The sequence below is a fragment of the Astatotilapia calliptera genome, chromosome 18 (genome assembly GCF_900246225.1).
Source record: "Astatotilapia calliptera chromosome 18, fAstCal1.2, whole genome shotgun sequence".
NCBI classification, from domain to species: Eukaryota; Metazoa; Chordata; class Actinopteri; order Cichliformes; family Cichlidae; genus Astatotilapia; species Astatotilapia calliptera.
The window spans coordinates 3,234,897-3,251,034 of record NC_039319.1 but is presented as its reverse complement, the minus strand read 5'-3'; the positions used below and the strand labels follow the sequence as shown (position 1 = coordinate 3,251,034).

General features: G+C 41.8%; 1 protein-coding gene across 4 annotated transcripts in view; it reads right to left on the bottom strand.

Annotated features, from left to right (window-relative positions):
* Positions 1–9,627: 9,627 nt before the first annotated feature.
* The window catches only part of kcnq3 (potassium voltage-gated channel, KQT-like subfamily, member 3), a 110,141-nt gene continuing 103,630 nt past the window's right edge, over positions 9,628–16,138 (bottom strand). For all 4 annotated transcript variants that reach the window (XM_026149178.1, XM_026149175.1, XM_026149176.1 and 1 more), the window contains 4 exons: positions 12,313–12,444; positions 12,128–12,223; positions 11,899–11,986; positions 9,628–10,996 (listed from right to left, as the gene is read on the bottom strand). In XM_026149178.1, the coding sequence (XP_026004963.1) occupies positions 10,319–10,996; positions 11,899–11,986; positions 12,128–12,223; positions 12,313–12,444 (994 nt within the window). In that variant the 3' untranslated portion in view covers positions 9,628–10,318. The remainder of the gene's footprint in view (positions 10,997–11,898; positions 11,987–12,127; positions 12,224–12,312; positions 12,445–16,138) is intronic.

Below are 16,138 nucleotides of genomic sequence, written 5' to 3'. Positions count from 1 at the left end.
CCAGGGGGCGACTCCTGTGTTTGCAGAAAGACTTCTGGTCTTATAGAAACGCCTGATGAGTTTAGAGCTTTGGTTTCTAGTTTCAGGTCATACAGAATAAAATATTTGGGGTTATTTTATAAATCAAGTTCAGTGAGAAGCTCATTGGCTGAGGACTCAGTCAATCACAAGTCGTCAGCCAATGAGTGCGTGGCTTCGTCCGTCACACCTGGCTTAACTAACCAGCGAGTATCATCATCGTCCATGTTTAAATGTCACACTGTGAGAGATGGCTCTTACTAACCTTCTTTAAAGCCATGAGATGACTTCTTTTTAAAGCATTTACAAGATATTCATCTTGTTCACAAGACTGTTAACTTTTTGTTTAAAGACTAAAATTGTGCCACGTGTTTCAAACTTCATGCTTCATCACAGCCACAAACAAAATGTCCAGTTTGTGTAAAAAACACAAATCTGAGTCTTGATCTTAAAAGCTAAGCAGGTTCGGCCTGGTCAGTATGCTGAACACCAGGTTAGGAGGTCTGCTGCAGTTTTCTTCCTGTTAAAAGGGAGTTTTTCCTCCCCACTGTTGCCTCAAAGGGGGATGTAATTGTTGTGTCTTTACCTTTATCATTGTTGTGATTTGGCAGTATATAAATAAAACTGAATCAGTTTATTTTTTTACAAACTGCTGTGAGACTGCACCATGTCCATATGCAACATGCATGCAAGGCTTTCTTCTTTGTCAGAGCAACGTGTAAAATCTTATCTCTAATTGTTTTGGAGGTCAAAAGTTCTTTTATAGCCGCTAAGCACCCTGCTTTGACACTTATCAGTTCACCTTATAGGTACTCATGTAATTTTGCATTTAACCTCCAAGGACCTGGCGTCCACATATGCGGACATCGCATTTTAGGTTGTCTAGACCAAAATACTACATTTTCTCATTTTCGTCAAAAACAAAAAACAGGTAATTCATCAGGTCCCAATCAGCCCAAATAGCAAAGAGGGTGCATGCCATGAAAGAGTTCGTGTCTTAGGAGGAGATTAAGAAGATTTTGGAAAGACAGTTTGAGAGTCGCATCAAAACCCTGCAAATTGTGAGGTTCCATCAAACAGCAAAAAATTAGCAGGTTAAATATTGCAGTGTGTGGACAGCGTGTCTTCTTCCATTGTTGGTGCTTCTGCCCTGTAGCTGCTCCCCCAACTGGAACTGTAAAAGCAATATCAGCCGCTGTTTGGAGGGGTGGTTTTTGAAGAGAGAAAATTTAGTACCCCCCAGCTACTGCGCTGATTTTCTATCAGTCTTGGCTCCATGGATCGAGGCCGCTGAGCAATGAGTGCATGTAAATGCAGCCCTCCACACAGTTATTACCGACAGCTTTGTGCTGCGTTTTGACAGCCATAGCGAGAAAAGCACGACCAAATTAAAAGAATTGCATTGAAAGAAACATCTGTACTGTAAAAGGCCAAGGCACAAATAATTTGTAGCAATCAAAATGTCCATAAAATTACAGGTTATGCAGAATGTGCCGATCAGTGCATTGCTTGGTATGCAGTTACAGTGAATACAACCCTAACAGAATAATCACAGCGAGTACTATTGTCCTCTTAACTACACGGATGCCATAAAGTGCTCCTTTTCATTCAGAATCGATGCACATGCAGACGAGTTCACACACAGAGAGCTGAAAAAATAAATGACGCACAGTGTAAGTGCACACATGTGTTTTAGAGGGCAGAAATGTGGAGAAAATGCTCGTTTTAGGTGCACACGTGTTTCGATTAATGGCATTGAATTTTGGGGAAAGAGTCAGATTCAAGCCAACGAGAAACAGTCACGTGATCGAGTATTTGCTGATGTGCTGAGCATTTTAAAGTTATTTTTCCAGTTTCTCCAAGACTTGGCTGCTACAACAAGTACCAAGTTGAGCCAGTTTTTACATGAAATTAGTCAATATCTTAATCCCGACACACAACACTGATACCAAGAGTGTTTCCACACACAAAACTTTGTCAAAATCTACGTTTGTGGGGGGATTTTAAGCCTCTTTGGCTGTTAAATCTAACTCATAGAGTACTGTTTAAAACAGTGTTAAAGGAGTGCTTCATACAGGACTGTTCCTCAGAATCACCAAATGAATAACAGCTGCAATGCAAAGAGTGCAGACACATACAGTGTTATATGGCAAAAAACACACTCAAACTGAAATAATCCTTCATCCTCAAAGTAACAGATATTAAATTGCTAAAACAAAGTGGATCTATTCTGCTCATATTTTATACTTGGGCTCTTCTAGAGTAGCTTTGCACAATTCAGAGTTCAAAATAATCCCCCTTTATCTTCTATCAGTGAGCTCTTTTAGCTCCTCCCACTTTGAGCAAACTTTGCATTGACGGGCTGCCCCTCCCAAACAAATTAGAGCAGGTGGGCGGGGCTTACTGTGCCTTAGATGGCCATATTAAGGATATCTAATCTCCGTGACATCATACAAACCCAAGCAGAGAGAAAAAAGCAGCATTAATTCACAGGGATTCGCCGTTCATACACTGGCAGAAGGCAGAACGGATCCACTTTAACCATCACATTAATTCACCAGTATGTGTGTTGGTCAGAGTTTGTGTTTTGGAGGTTACGCAGACAAATGCAATGTCGAAAATAAAGAATAAGGTTGAAGTCTGTACTGTGCACTGATGCCTGAAAAGGTGATTTTTCAAATGCAAGTCAAAAAATAGCTCTGAGCTGTCACACAGCATCCCCCCTTATTGTCAAATAATGAGCACACTGTTTAAGCTTTAAGAATTAAATAGCCAATCATGATCACCCGAGGTCAGCAACTTCATTTCATCCCATCACACTGATTCAGAAAAATAAAAAAGACAAATTGGTGACAAAGCCATGAGTACATGAGAGAACATCGGGTTAGTAAATGTTTAACTCCTCCAGTGACCTCATCAGCTGATTAAAACCTCGTCTACAAGCCAGAGAAGCAAAGGGCTCATTCACAGGGCAAAGTAATGGGACGAGTCACCAAAACCCATTCAAAGTCACTCTTGTGTCCGTTTACAGTATAAAGTAAACGGAGACATAAAGTAAAATAGGCCTGGTGCCAAGTGTGCAAATTGATTCAACTTCACTGGAGTGACTCCTAGTTTTGGCTCTGCAGGTTTTACTGGAGTTCCTCACACCTCAAATCCCCTTAATAAACATTATTGAACAGTTTTGTATCAGAGGCAGCTGTTTCAACAGAACAGCTGTTAAAGTGAGTGTTCATCAGCCACCAGGTACATCTACAGATGAGGTGACTAACAATTCCCAAAACATAAGAAGAATTTAACTTTTTTTTATTTCCAATGAACGGTGACCAATGGATGTTCTAATTCCACTCCTTTTCATGTTTGCCCAGGACAAAGTGGAGTTTAATCACTTCCTGCTTGAGGTGAAGAGGTTTCTCCCAAAGACGTGACTGGAGAACGTTTGGCAGGAAATTCATACAGAGTAATAACATGGCCACTTACAGGACAAACCCTTCACTACAAAACAGCAACACAGTATCATGTTCAGACATCGTTTCAAACACACAAGATGTCTTTAATTCACGTAACGTGGATTTATTTTACTTACTTCATCTTTTTAGTTTCAAATAGCTGTACAGCACTTCGTTTGAAAGCGCTTTATAAGTTATTATTATTATTATTATCATTATTACTGTGAAAAGTAATGCTAGCAAGTTGGTTAGGGATACTGAAGATGGCTTTGGTCAGCTCACACTGGTCCTTAACAAGTCATTCAGTCACATATTTTATTTAAATAAAAATGGTTCTGATTTGGTTCTCCAGAAATTTAGCTAACCTTGTTTCAGAAGTCGTTAAAATCATCTCACGTATGGGAGATTTATTGGTTTTAAGGAAACAAAAGAAATGTAACTGTAGACAAAACGACTTGTTAAACTGCAACGTCTGTGATATTGTCACCATGCTTGATATAAACAGCGGCTTTAGCAAGCTGAATACAGCGGAACCCCGACTTACGAAATTAATTCGTTCCCGAGGGTCTTTCGCAAGTCAAAAATTTTCGTAAGTCGAAGCACCCATCGCGCCTTGTGAGTGAACGATAGGCGTCGTTCAAGTGGAACAGCGAAGCGCAAGTCCGAAAGCCAAGGGGGTTGTCACATGATTCGGAAGGCATTGTGGGCATTGTAGGCATTCTGGGCTCAGCCAATCAGAGCCAGCGGACTTCGTAACACGGGTAGAAATATTGCCGTTAAGCGCCTTCGTAACTTGAATTTTTCGTTAAATGGGGTATTCGTAAGTCGGGGTTCCACTGTATTTGAAATTTTGTGAATTCCTGAGAAGAACTTCAGGTTTTTCGTGTGTAATCTGACATATTTCCATTTTACTGTTAACTGCTTTTGCTAGCATCACTTTTTCACAGCATACTTCAGCGTCCTGGAAGACAATTTTTTTTCTGTTTTGACAAATTTTTACAAAAAAAACAAAAGTTCATATTAACAGTAATTTGCCATGAAACTATAAATGTACCAATGCTGTCGTTATGTATTCCCTGTGAGACATTCTTAAACTGATTCGTGACTGTAAATTTAGAAAGGAAGCCATTTGTAGTTTTTAGTTTCAAACGGAAGCAGTGTCACTAACTCACAGAATACTTTCTGTAAATTAAACTGTGCAAGGCAACAAAAGCACAGGCTTGGAGCGAGACCGATCAAACCTCAACAGAACAAGACGAATGAACTTTAGATATAACGAAGAAAGCAGAAGTGAACCATTACAAAATTTCTGTGCAGCTGAAACCATGCTGAATCTGTAAATGAGCCAAAAAGCACCACAAAAACTACAAAACGGCATTTTACAAAAGCAGGACCGCACTCTGAGCTGGTTTTAAGAAAAGACGAAGCACTACAGAAGGAAACAGAGCCGACATTCAAAAATCCCGTGTGCTTTGTTCGGTGGAGATGAAGTGACGCTGAAACACTAAATAAAGAATGACAGCGTGGAGTCATTCTGAATGTTGCTTCTTGCTTCAGAGGCACAATGAATGAACGTCTGCAGGGATATTGTCATCATTTTTACATCTATATGTGGTGACGTCTGATGCCGGTGTTCATATAATATATAGTTTAATGACTTTAATTTAAGGATTAGAGGATAACAGCAACTCTAACAATACACTAAATAGATAATAATAATCATAAGGGTTTGGTTCACCTGGCTAATTTCACAGATGGTAGCTGGATCCACACCAGGCTTCTTTTAACCTACCTGCGGAGACGTTTTACTAAAACCAAACCAGCAGTTGGTCCTCTGGCTGAGGTCGGCTCCAAATAGATGGATTTAATTTATACTTTAGAAGATTTTTCTAAGATTTAAAATTTTCGTGACCACTGCTAACTGGAGTCACTGAACTGGATCTGAGGACTCTTTGTGCTGTTGGAGTCTTCAGAGGGATTTTTATGGGAATCATCCAAAAAAATATTACAGTTTACTATGAAGTGAAGACATCCAAGAGGTTTGTGCTTCAGTTTTGGTGAGTGAAACTGAGGTTTTATTATTCTAGTTACTAGCACTCATTAGCAGAAATCCATGCCTGTGCAATGCACCTTTACAGTCTAAGAGTCAGATTTACTAACACCAGCACCAACTGGGTTTTGGTGCCGCTACTCTCAGTGTACACAAAGAAACCAGTGAATGCCAACTTGTCTGCAAACACTCACCAAACTCTTGGTCGTCCAACCTTTTGGTGTAGCAGTAGGTACATCTGTGTGACCGATTTCACCAAGCAACAGCAAGTAGTGGTTGCCAGACGGTTGACAACAAGTCTCTAGACCTGTGTGAGTGAGGTCTAACCAAGTTTGTTGGCCTTAGCTGATAACATCCACCTCAAATATGGTCACTTCTGCCTCCAAAAAACCAACATGGCAGAGGCCAAAAAGCAAAGCTTCAAAACCAGTGGGTGACGTTTCATCTCATTAAACTGAGATATTAGAACAAACAAACTGTAATTACTCCAACTTTGCCCTCTCCTTCTTCGCTGTAGAGATTCACACAAACCAGTAAACAGTGAGAGGAGCCTGCAGCCTCCAAACATCATCTTAAATGTGTTGTATCTATCTGTGTTGTTCCAGTTCAACACAGAAATGATCTGGCTGGTCATCACGGATACTAAACCAAAACTTTATCCATTTAACGAAGTTAAAAGTTAATGTTAAAAATAATTAATGCAAGATAAAATTCATTAGTCATGATTTTTAGGTCAGAAACAGTAAAAGTAAACAAAGCAACGAATTGTAGAGTTGAAGCCTGGTGTGGAAGTCTCCTCTGTCAATTAACTGTGAAGGTGCCTGAACATGCTATAACTGTGTATTGATAATAATTCATGTGTGTACATATTGTGAGATATTACATTCAATATCAGTGTCGTCCTAAGTCTAAGGTAATAAATGCAGTTTAGGCCTATACGTGGTCGTCTGTAAAGCTTTTTATTTGCAGTAGGTGGTCAGGTCTGGCTTTGTGGTGTTTTCATTTTAAAAATACCTGTTGATCAGGAAGCTCCGCCTTCACGTACCTTTATTTCTCTTTTCAGTTTGAGGTTTTCTGTGTTTGTAACTAGACATTCGAGTTGCTCACAACACAGCACTGAACTATACAGCAGGTTTAAAGTTGCAATAATTCAAACTAAAATTTAAATGATTAATTGGAGTGTAGAAAAGCTAAATTCAGTATGCTAATTTTAGGCGGTGTCCTTATTGTTCTCTGAGCTACAGCATACAGAGTTACAACTTTCAGTTTTTAGCTACCATACCGGATTTATTGGAGCTTTGCAGCAGAAATCGCACCTAAAATTCAGTGGAAATTATTGTTTGCGTTCCTTAATTCGTATTTAAGAAACAAAACACAGCTACAGAATTTTCCTGGCTGTTCTGATTCCCAGAACACTAAATAACGTCAAAACCGTGTACGTGTCTTTCACTAGTGATGTTTGATGGAACGCTGATATGTCCAACTCACCGTTTTTCACAGGAGAAGATTTGTAGTGTAAAGAAGCACATCTGAACCCATATCAGAGATTTTTGTAGCTGGAGTCCAGCTGTTATTTGAGCCTAAACTTACCTCAGGGGCCTAATAGGGGTTACCTTAGTGAACTGCAATCGCTGGTTAATAAACCTGTAATCTGGCACCTCTTCTGTTGGGTTCTATAGGTCTTTAAACTGGGTTGGTTTATTTCTTGGTGACCAGTTCTGCCAAATGAAAGACACAGATGCGGCATCTGACAAAACGGCGCTATCCAACACCTGGGAACATGACTGCCTCGAATTTGTTGTGGTTTATTTTGATGCAACATGGCTAATATTTCATTATTGCTTGTTTTTTTTTCTTTTCTTTTTTTAAAGCAACTTTAAAATAAGAGTGAACATTTTAAAAAGGAATCTGAAGACTGTCCCAGTAACCACACGTCATCACGAGTATCCTAATGCACATTTATTTGGTGAATTTCCAGTATTGTTGGATCTTAGATACACAAGTACACCATCGCTCCTGCAAATACTATATATGGCTCAGCTGATTTACGGGAAAGTACACCAACCAACCACCCGGTCTTACTATTATGATCTGAGGAGCTAATAGAAGTAAGACAATCCAAAAACAAAAAGAAAGTTTTTTTAGTGAGTAAAATCTAGAAAACCATGAAGTGTATTTAGCATGCTATAGCTTCTGTTTGTGGCATCGGTCAAAACAGCAGCGAGCCTGTCCTTCACTGTTCTGTTGCACTATTGTATGAACTGTATGTCATCTACTGCAGCTACAAGCCCATCGTATTACTGTGAGAACAGAATGATATCAAAGCTAAAATGCCAGACACATGCAGCGTGGCTATAGTTAACTTCCCTTGCCGTTAATCACTCTTTTCTAGTACTGTAGAAGGTTAATATTAGCTATACGAGCTTAATTTGAAGTGCTACTCAATTTTGTCTTGAATTCAATCAACTGATATAATTTATAAGCCATTATATCACATTTACTAGTTACTTAGTGAACTTGCACTAACACTCAGCACCTATGTCTCAAACCCTTTTTTTTTACCAAACAAAATTGGTGTTATATAAATAAAACTGAGACCAGATCTCACCTTTGATTATTCCTGTGTTAGATGCTCGGTAGGAATGTGTTTGTTTTTTTGGTGGTTTTTTTGTGATGCCCCGTAAAATGTGATGCTCTGAATCCCCTTTATTCTTCACTGATTTAGTTAACAGTAGTTTTCACTCAAACAGTAGTGCTTAGTATTTGAACATAAAAGGGATCATTCTCCCCATGCAGTGTCTTCTGTAATGTCCTGGCATTGTGAGAGCTGAAAGTCAGCAGGCCCACACCCATAACAATGAAAAAAACTGAATTTGAAACATGTGACACTTCTCGCAATAAATGGTAGCCACACTGGCTTTGTAAAAAAAGAGATGGACCACCCAACAATGCTCTTCTGAAACTCAGACTCACAGTCTGAGCAGGAGATAGCTGGACTAGCTAGCTTGCTAAGTGGTGTTTACTGCTAAATTGTCATCGTAACTGTGCAAGAATTTATCCTTATGAGTGTTCATACAATGCAGCGATCATAGTCATATTCAAAGATAATTTCTGCCAATGGTCTGACTGGGAATGATCGATTTGAGACGGTACCTTATCAAAACGCTATACACCACCACACAAAGAAGAAGATGACAGTAATGTTAGCAAGAAAGCTAAAGGATAGCTGGTTAACTATAACTTAGCTACACTGCATGAATCTGGCATCAGCTACAAAGCAATTTAAAATGAGTAGCCAACCTAGCACCAGGTTTTCCTCCTGAACGAGCTTACCTTATACACTCCAGATAATATTTAGCTAGCAATTTGTCTGTGTTAGCAACCTAGTGTTAGCCAACATTAGGCTAATCCCCAGAAACAAACAAAGGGCCCACCATTGATCAATTTTTTGATAACAATGAAAAAGTTATTAATAACGACACATTAGAAAATCAAAAGTCAATTATGTAAATGCACAAGTGAGCCTATTCATCTTCATTTTGAGTAGTTCTTCTCATTTGATAAGTTTTAAACTACAGGCGATCCAAGTTCTTAAAAACTGAATTTATGCAGTATTACTCCAAAAAGGCTGTTTTTTTCCTGGAAAAGCTGAGCACAGAAAGTTATTAGAAATACTTACAAACTTAACTTTGGAGAAATGTGCATCAAGAACAGATTGTGTTACTTCAAGACCACAAGTGTGAGTACTGGGACAGACATATTGTGCCTCCCTTTATGTAGGAATCTTTTTTATCTTTTTAGTGCTGGAAATTTAAGCCACTATTTTTGCATTGAAGTTACGCTCTGAATACTGATCAAGCAGAAGCAGAACTTCACAGGTGGTTTATATCCCTGAATTCATGTGCCAACAAAGCAGCAGATTTAGTGTTTCAAACGCAGTCAAATTTTCAAGTGGATAGTCAGTTCACACAAAGTGGTGACACACAATTTGAGCACAGTGGCGTGAAAACAAAACACTGAGACCAGAAAACAAATCTGGTTTCTGGACAGAATTGATCCTCAGAGACCTTACAGAGCAACATGAGAAAAGTAGAAACGGTGAAACATGACTGCCAGCAAACTAGCCATGGTTTTATTACCAAAGTCTCTCTCTCTTCTCTAACACACACACACACACACACACACACACACACACCAAACAACTAAAGACAGGAGACTTTTGGTTCCAGGATCACCTTCTAATCGTCAACTCCTACAGTGGTGCATTATCATGCAAACCATGCAAAAACAATGAAAATGTATTCATATAAAAAAATAAGTGTTACAAAATGGCATAGCAAGTATACGTAACCATTCATTCTCTTTTTCCTTTTCCTGATATCCTGAACTTTGCAGTGACTACACTAAAAATCGCATGCGTTACATGCAGTGCGGTTGGCTTTGCAGCAATAAAGCTTTTGGGTGTATATAGTATGTATATTATTGTTCTTTTTTTATGTCAGCTAAACTTTTGCGAAGAGTGCGCTGTACAGAGTTTTACTTTACAAACGGTGTGGTTTCCCTTTTTCTTTCTTTTTTCTGGGCAGTCTCAGTGCCATGGCTCTCTGACTGGACCGTGGATGGCATGATGAGATCTGCGGTGGCCTCTGAAGGTCGATTATCTCGGATAAGATCCAACTTAACCTCCCCAGACGTTCAGTCCACAGCGGTGGCTTTGACCCAGGGCTTGGGTTTAGAGGCTTGGGTTGAATTTAATATCTTAACTCAGAGTGGTGGATATCTGCGCCGAATTTGTTTCCTCTCAGGGTGGCATGGTCCACACAGCGTCGCCGAATCCCTCACCAGTGGAGGAGAGAGGCAGGGGGCCCCCACTTGGTGTGAAAGGGTCTGTGTCTGTGTCCGTCTCCCCCTCCGCCAGGTAGCTCGGCCTGGGTCTCGTCCAGCCAGGGTCCCCGGGCGCCAAACCGGCCCCCATTGAGAAGTTCTCCCCTTCCCGCTCCCCAGAGATGCTGAATCCACTGGGCGAGCGCTCCAGCTCCTCGTGGTTAACCGATAGCATGGAGAGCGGTGAGTCACCACCTTGCCCCCCTGTGGTCCTACCCAGTCCCACTGACAAGTCCTGCAGGGAGCTGATGGGCAACACTGTGGGACGCTCGGTGTAAGTGGGGATGATTGCTGAAGGTGGGGGTTGGGGTTGATGAACCGAAGGGGCAATGCCGACTCCTCCTGCCAACCCCACCCCTTCTCTGCCTCCTCTTCCACGGCCATAATAGGGGTTCGCCTTGCTGACAGGCACCTGGTACATGTGTGGGAACGCCTCGGCGTAGTTGAGGAAAACCCGTCTGATCTCACCGTTTGCCGTAGGATTGCAGGTCTCCAGGGTCATGCGGGCAGAGCCGGCAGAGTCCACCTGCAGGTGCTCAGTGTGCTGGATGTGCATGTCCACCAGGAAGTCCAACTTCTTTTCCATGTCCTCCACCTGAGAGAGAGATACACAATGGAACCAGTGGATCGCATAACAGGTGTGTTTATTTACCAATCACCTTGGCCAAAATATGATGTAAAGAAATGTTAGTAACCCCTTCAGTGCTTTTAGTAAGGTTTGATAAAACCTTTGCAGACATTGCAGATATGAGAAATATCAAATATCATGTTGATTCTTTTACTGATAACTTGGTGTTTTCACAGTTTAATCTTGGTAATCTTCCTAAAGAAAACCATTAATTATGAACCCTGCACCACCACTAATAATGACGACAATGCTCCAGATGCAGGAGAGAAACACTCAGCACAGGAAAGACGGGCAGAACAGAATCATGAAAGTCTCTTTTTTTAAGCCTGGTCCAGTTTATCTTGTAAAGTGTTAAACAGCGGATGATAGTTCGGTGGTGGTGAAGGTTATAGACTCTTTTTGTCTTGCTGTAGAAGTCACTGCATGCTGCAGAATTGAAATCGAGTAAGAACTGCAAGTGTAATCGCATAACATGATTAGTAATATTTGCTACAGTTGGGCCAAATGGGTTGAATAGATCTGCTGTTCAAAGTCATCTCCAGCTGAAGCAGCTTGTTGCCATATTCAGAGGGTTCTCTGACCCTGGCAGTGCAGCGCTTTGTTTTATTGGAAACAGTAATTTAAGTGTCCTGTTCCAAAAGGTCTGCCAGTGTTTCTGGTCTCATCAACGTGACAGTTTTTTTCTAAATTAGCAAATTTTACCGGCATTACATTAAACTCTAAATTGTCGCCAGATGTCTCAACATACAAAGCCCAAGGGTAACAAACTAAACTATAAAACAATTTATCTCAAACAATACAAAGAGTTACTTTGTTTGGAGAAGGAACACCTTGGCAGAATATTTGCCTTTAGTAGTTTTAGTTGTTACCTGTCTCTCCACCCTGACAAATCTGCCCATCATGCTTTGGTCTTCCGCATCTGGCATGGATGTGGCTTTGGCTATGTAGGACTCATGCCTGGAACAAAGGGACATCGAGTAGATGTGGACTGCACAGACATTTGTTACAAAAACTAAATAACATAGTTATAACTAACCTTTATACTAATTTGTAATTGTTTTACAACATTGTAGCCATTTTAGAGCTCTGTAGCAGTACCTGGGTGACTGGTTGGGCGGGTAAGTAAAGGGTGTTTTCTGAGTTTTCTTGTGTTTTGGGGTGAGAGGAGGTCCAGGGGCAAGAATCATGTCAATCCTTAAAATAAAAAAAATAATGAGCATGAGGAAAAGAGAAAATTGGCTTCGTTCAAACTGATCAGCCTCGTGTGTAAAAGACTAACTCACCTCGTCTGGAGGTATTTAATTCTACAGAGCATGTCCAGGTGTCCAGCAGAGTACTGCTCAATAACATCTTTGACATCATAAGGCCTCAGAGTTTCCTTAAACCGCTTCTTGTTCAAGAGGAATTGCATGATCCTGTGTGGCAACAAACACTTCAAATGAAAACACTTCTCAAACATCAGACACAGTTAACAAACGTCAGCTACCACACTTACCTTCATTGTATAGACACGTGTTTGTCAGGAAACAGGAATGCAAGAATCAAACAAATGAGAAGCATTTCACTGGTTTAGATCTTAACATTATTAACGTATCTGATCTAAACAACACTACATTTACTGGCCCTAATAACTAGCGGATGATACCGTGGAGACAAAGACTATCACAACGTTTCCCAACCAGAAGCCGTGGGTGGATAAAACCATCCGCGACGCTCTGAGATCCCGCACCGCTGCCTACAACACGGGACTCATGACGGGGGACATGGACCCGTACAAAGCCGCGTCATATAACGTGCGGAGGGCGGTGAAAGAGGCGAAGCAGCGCTACGGGAGGAAACTAGAGTCACAACTCCAACAGAGTGACTCTAGGAGCCTGTGGCGGGGACTAAGGACAATAACGGACTATAAAGCACCAACGACCGGTATGACGAACGCGGCTGTGACTCTGGCAGACGAGCTGAACACTTTCTATGCTCGCTTCGAGGCTGCAGCTAAGGTCTCCAACAATGCTAGTGTTAGCGGCGCTAACGGCTGCAGACAGGAAGATACTGCCAGCACCGGAAACGTGCTCGTCATCTCCGAGCATGAAGTAAGGAGAGCCTTCAAGAGAGTGAACACCAGGAAAGCAGCAGGACCAGACAGCATCCCAGGTCGTATCCTAAGAGACTGCGCATACCAGCTAGCTCCTGTGTTCACTGAGATATTCAACATCTCTTTATCTCAGTCGGTGATCCCCACATGCTTCAAAGAGTCCATCATTGTTCCTGTCCCGAAGAAACCCCACCCTGTTTCTCTCAATGACTATTGCCCTGTAGCCCTCACCTCAGTAGTGATGAAGTGCTTTGAACGCCTGGTCAGAGACTTCATCATTTCTTCACTACCAGACACACTGGACCCACTACAGTTCGCTTACCGTCCAAATCGTTCCACAGACGATGCCATCTCTCATCTCCTCCACACATCACTCACTCACTTGGACACTAGAAGGGGGAATTATGTTAAAATGCTCTTCATAGACTACAGCTCTGCATTTAACACCATAATTCCCTCCACACTCACCACCAAGCTGGAGCATCTGGGACTCAGCTCATCTATGTGTCTGTGGATCTCCAACTTCCTAACTGGCAGACCACAGGCAGTAAGGATGGGCAGACATGTCTCAGCCTCCACCACTCTCAGCACTGGAGCCCCCCAGGGGTGTGTTCTGAGCCCCCTGCTGTACTCTTTGTACACATATGACTGTGTGGCCACTACCAGCTCTACCACCATCATCAAGTTTGCTGACGACACCGTCGTGGTGGGCCTGATCTCTGATAACAACGAGACGGCCTACCTGAAGGAGATTAGGAATCTGGAGAACTGGTGCCAGAGGAACAACCTCCTTCTAAACATCAGTAAGACAAAGGAGCTGATAGTGGACTTCAGCACTAAGCAGGAGAGGAACTACCAGACCCCCGTCATCAACGAGTGCCCAGTGGAGAGAGTGGACAGCTTCAAATACCTCGGAGTTCACATCACGCAGGACCTGTCATGGTCCTGTCACATCAACACCGTGGTGAAAAAGGCCCGTCAGCGTCTCTACCACCTCAGACGCTTGAGAGACTTCCAACTGCCCTCCAAGGTGCTCAGGAACTTTTACTCGTGCACCATAGAGAGCATCCTGGCGGGAAACATCTTAACCTGGTTCGGGAACAGCACCGTGCAGGACAGACGAGCTCTACAGAGGGTTGTGCGGTCAGCTGAGCGCACCATCCGCTCCGAGCTCCCTGACCTGCACTCAATCTACAGCAGGCGGTGCTGGACCAAGGCCAGGAAGATCGTGAAGGACCTCAGCCATCCCAACAACAGACTGTTCTCTCTGCTGAGGTCAGGAAAGCGATTCCGCTCCCTGAAGACCAACACAGAGAGACTGAGGAGGAGCTTCTTCCCGCAGGCGATACGGTCTCTCAATCACACCACCACACAGTACTGACCCACACATACAGTTCTTACACACACACTGGACTTTCTGGACTTTGGTTTTGCACAACACTGGTCACTATATTCTTCATTTCCGGTTAATACTTGTACAGCTGCTGTTATTGTGTATATATTTATTTATATTTAGATTTCTTCATACATTCTTATATAGTTCTATATTGTGTATTTTGTTGTACAGTTATTTTATTTTCAACTTTAATTTATATATTTATCTTTATCTTATTCTTCCCAGTTAAATTTACCCTTCATTCTAATTTGTGTTGTACAGTTATTTCATTTTTAACCTTAATTTATATTTTATTCCTTCCTAGTTAAATTTACCCTTTTTAATTTTTCATATTTATTTCCTATCTTATTCATAGCCTTTTCCTTTTTTGTTTTCTTTAGGTCACGAGCAGTTGTCCAAGCATTTCACTACATATCGTACTGTGTATGACTGTGTACGTGACAAATAAAATTTGAATTTGAATTAATGTTTGTCTGCGGTCTTTTACCCCTTTTCCACTGACACGGTGGAGCCACCAGTGGCCGTGGGAAGAGCGACCACCAGAAATTCCTCAATTATTGGTAGATTCACTCCATATTTCTTTGCCCACACTTACTAAGCACAAGTACTGGCACCATGTTACTATTAAATAGATTTAAGGCGGAAAACTAAAAATTGATATATGATCCCGTGTTTCTATCGGTTTATCTACTGGGAGACACTAATTATGGGAACTGAACCAGTGCAGAGGCTGTGGAGTACAACAACAAGCCAAAGCCTCATCGCTTCTGCTCAAAGTCAAATAGTAAGCTGAAAGCTTGAATAGAAACACACCACAGTCGATTTGTTATCCAAGGAAAAAGTACAAAAACAGTGCAACAGTCTCGTAGTCTGAAAGCACTCCAAGGTTAAATTGTTACTTTTAACAGCTTCACTCAAACACAAATAACTTCTTCATCCATTTTTGTCTTTTCTGTAACAGGTGCAAAATGAACAATAATAGCAGTCAAAGGAGCTTGCAAAGAAAAGCGTCTGGACTTCTTTAAGTTGCTTGAAGACACAAGAAGTGGAATCCTTCACTGCGCACATTAACGCTGTGGATAAGAACATCAAGTTCACCAGGGAAGACACAAAGGACAACTGTCTGCCTTTCCTGGACTGCACTGTGCACATTGAAGAGAACGGCAAACTCAACATCGAAGTTTACCGGAAGCCCACACACACGGACCAGTACCTCCTCTTTGACTCCCATCACCCTCTGGAACACAAACTTGGAGTAATCAGGACCCTACACCACCGGGCAGAACATGTTCCCTCTAAGCCTGAAGGGAAAAAGAAGGAACACACACATGTAAAGGAAGCACTCAAAACGTGCGGCTATCCTAAATGGGCATTCTTAAAGTCAGCAAAGAGGCACAGAAAAGAAGACCAGACACCAGCGAGGGAGGATAAGAAGGACAGACGCAACAACATTGTCATCCCCTATGTAGCCGGTGTATCAGAGAAACTCAGGAGAGTTTTCTCCAAGCATGACATCCCGGTGCATTTCAGACCCAGCAACACGCTCAGACAGAAACTGGTTCACCCGAAAGACAAAACGCCAAAACACAGACTTAACAATGTGGTGTTTGCTGTACATTGC